This window comes from Lolium perenne, chromosome 3 (assembly GCF_019359855.2).
Source record: "Lolium perenne isolate Kyuss_39 chromosome 3, Kyuss_2.0, whole genome shotgun sequence".
NCBI lineage: Eukaryota > Viridiplantae > Streptophyta > Magnoliopsida > Poales > Poaceae > Lolium > Lolium perenne.
Window position 1 is genome coordinate 38,887,826 of NC_067246.2, and position 1,893 is coordinate 38,889,718.

Sequence of the window (1,893 nt, forward strand, 5' to 3'; positions counted from 1 at the left end):
AATGCTAAATGTCAGGATGCGAAAAAGGCAATTCTGATTTCTTGTTTGGTCAGACAAGGTAGAAAAGATTGGGAGGCAATCAGCGTGCATGCGATCTGCACAGGGGTTCGTTGCGGCGTCACCTTTCCCGCCGTCGCGTCGCGCGCACCCACCCGCCCCGCCTCCCTTCACTCCCAAGCCAACCCCGACGACCCAACCAACGTGCACCTTCCACGCCATCGCCGCTCACTTCCAGTCCATCTACTCCTACTACATATATACTCTCCTCCTCCAGATCCGGCAAACTCAGCGGCAGCACACGGAGCTTCAGCCACAGATCCCATTGCCAACTACACGTCAAGCAACTGCATCATGGCGCAGCAGCTTCGGCCATGGCGCCACCTGCTCGTGCTCGCCGCCCTCCTGGCTGCCGCCGCGGCGCAGACGTCTCCCACAGCGGCGCCGGCCCCGCCTGTTCCCGTACCAGTGCCGACAGCGCCGGCCCAGGCCCCTCCCGCTCCCACTGCCACCCCCGTCGCCCCGGTCAAGCCGCCTCCGGCAGTCGCCCCGGTCAAGCCGCCTCCGGCAGTCGCGCCGGTCAAGCCGCCCCCGGTCGTAGCGCCCGTGTCCGCGCCGCCGCCTGTTGTAACGCCGCCGCCTGTCACTCCCCCGCCGGTGACACCACCGCCTGTCGTCCCCCCGCCTGTCTCCGCACCTCCTCCCGTGACGCCACCGCCGGCGACGCTACCGCCCGCGGCTGCCCCGGCCCATGCACCCGCGGTGCTGCCACCGGTGGCGGCAACTCCGCCCGCGGCCATGGCACCCGCCGTGCTCCCACCCGCCGAAGCCCCGTCCAAGAGCAAGAACAAGCACAAGAGGAAGAAGAGCGGCAAGAAGAAGGCGCCCGCCCCTGCTCCCGAGCCACTCAGCCCGCCGGCGCCCGTCGCGCCAGAGCCCACCGTGGAGGACGTGTCCGGCCCCGCACCTTCCGCCAACGATCTGGTAATAACGCGTCTCAATCAATTTGTTTTCTTTCTTATACCGCCAAAACGAATGAATCAACGACTGATCAACTCATGTCAAATGTTTTTGAATCTGTTCTTATTTGTGCAGAGCGGGAGCAGCCGGCAGTACGTGCAATGGGGTTTCGTGGTGCAGACCGCCGTGGTTGCGCTTTTGCTGTCAGTAGCGTGGTGAAAGTGAAGCATATATAGAGATCCATTCATCCGTCCGTCGATTTTATTCATGTATCACACCTCATGATTCGATCATTCCTCTTGTTTCTGGTAGGGAATTATGATTTATTCGGGGCTTGTAATAAACAGTGTTTTTTGACGTGTTTTGCATGTATTTTTTCTGAATTGAATACCGGCACTGTCTTCTTTAGTTCGAACGAATGTAAGTGAAATGAGATGGCGCGTCATCGGCCGTGTCTTCGCATATGCAGCCTTCTATTATTAAGAAGAAAAAAATGGATAGATCGAGGAGTCAAATTAGTTGCAACGATCACGATTTTTCCAAAAATAAATGGAGTACACATCAGTATTTAAGAGATAATCACGGAAACCAAATACTCCTCCTCCAAATAAGCTTTCATCCTTGAATTTTTTTTAAGAACCGGCAAGAGATCTGCACGTCATTGTATTAAACTTCAGAGAGAACGTCATAAAATGGCTATAACACCACACTCACAACTACAACACGCTCCTACAGCAGCAGCTCACATAGCTCGCCTTGCCTAGCCTCCATCCAAGATTGGCAAGGAAACGGGACGCCGAGACTCAAGACCGCGTCACGACCAAACCACCACGACCAAAGCACAACAATGCCTCCAAGGTTGTCCAGACCAACGCACCCCTACTCATGTGCCTAGAGGATGGCGAGGAAATGGCAGGGTCCGTCCAAACTTGAGGA

The 1,893-nt window shown here is 56.6% G+C and overlaps 1 protein-coding gene across 1 annotated transcript; it reads left to right on the forward strand.

Moving 5' to 3' along the window:
- The first annotated feature begins 252 nt into the window (after positions 1-252).
- Positions 253-1,390, forward strand: LOC127340715 (uncharacterized). The gene is made up of 2 exons (XM_051366470.2): positions 253-981; positions 1,093-1,390. Exons 1-2 carry the CDS (start codon positions 352-354, stop codon positions 1,174-1,176), a joined length of 714 nt encoding a protein of 237 aa, XP_051222430.1. The 5' UTR covers positions 253-351; the 3' UTR covers positions 1,177-1,390.
- The last annotated feature ends 503 nt before the right edge of the window (positions 1,391-1,893 follow it).

Bases quoted from the DNA above. Each gene is read 5' to 3' on its own strand.
- LOC127340715 (XM_051366470.2), top strand. From the start codon at position 352: ATGGCGCAGCAGCTTCGGCCATGGCGCCACCTGCTCGTGCTCGCCGCC. The intron at 982-1,092 runs GTAATAACGCGT...TTATTTGTGCAG, and splicing joins CACCTTCCGCCAACGATCTG to AGCGGGAGCAGCCGGCAGTA.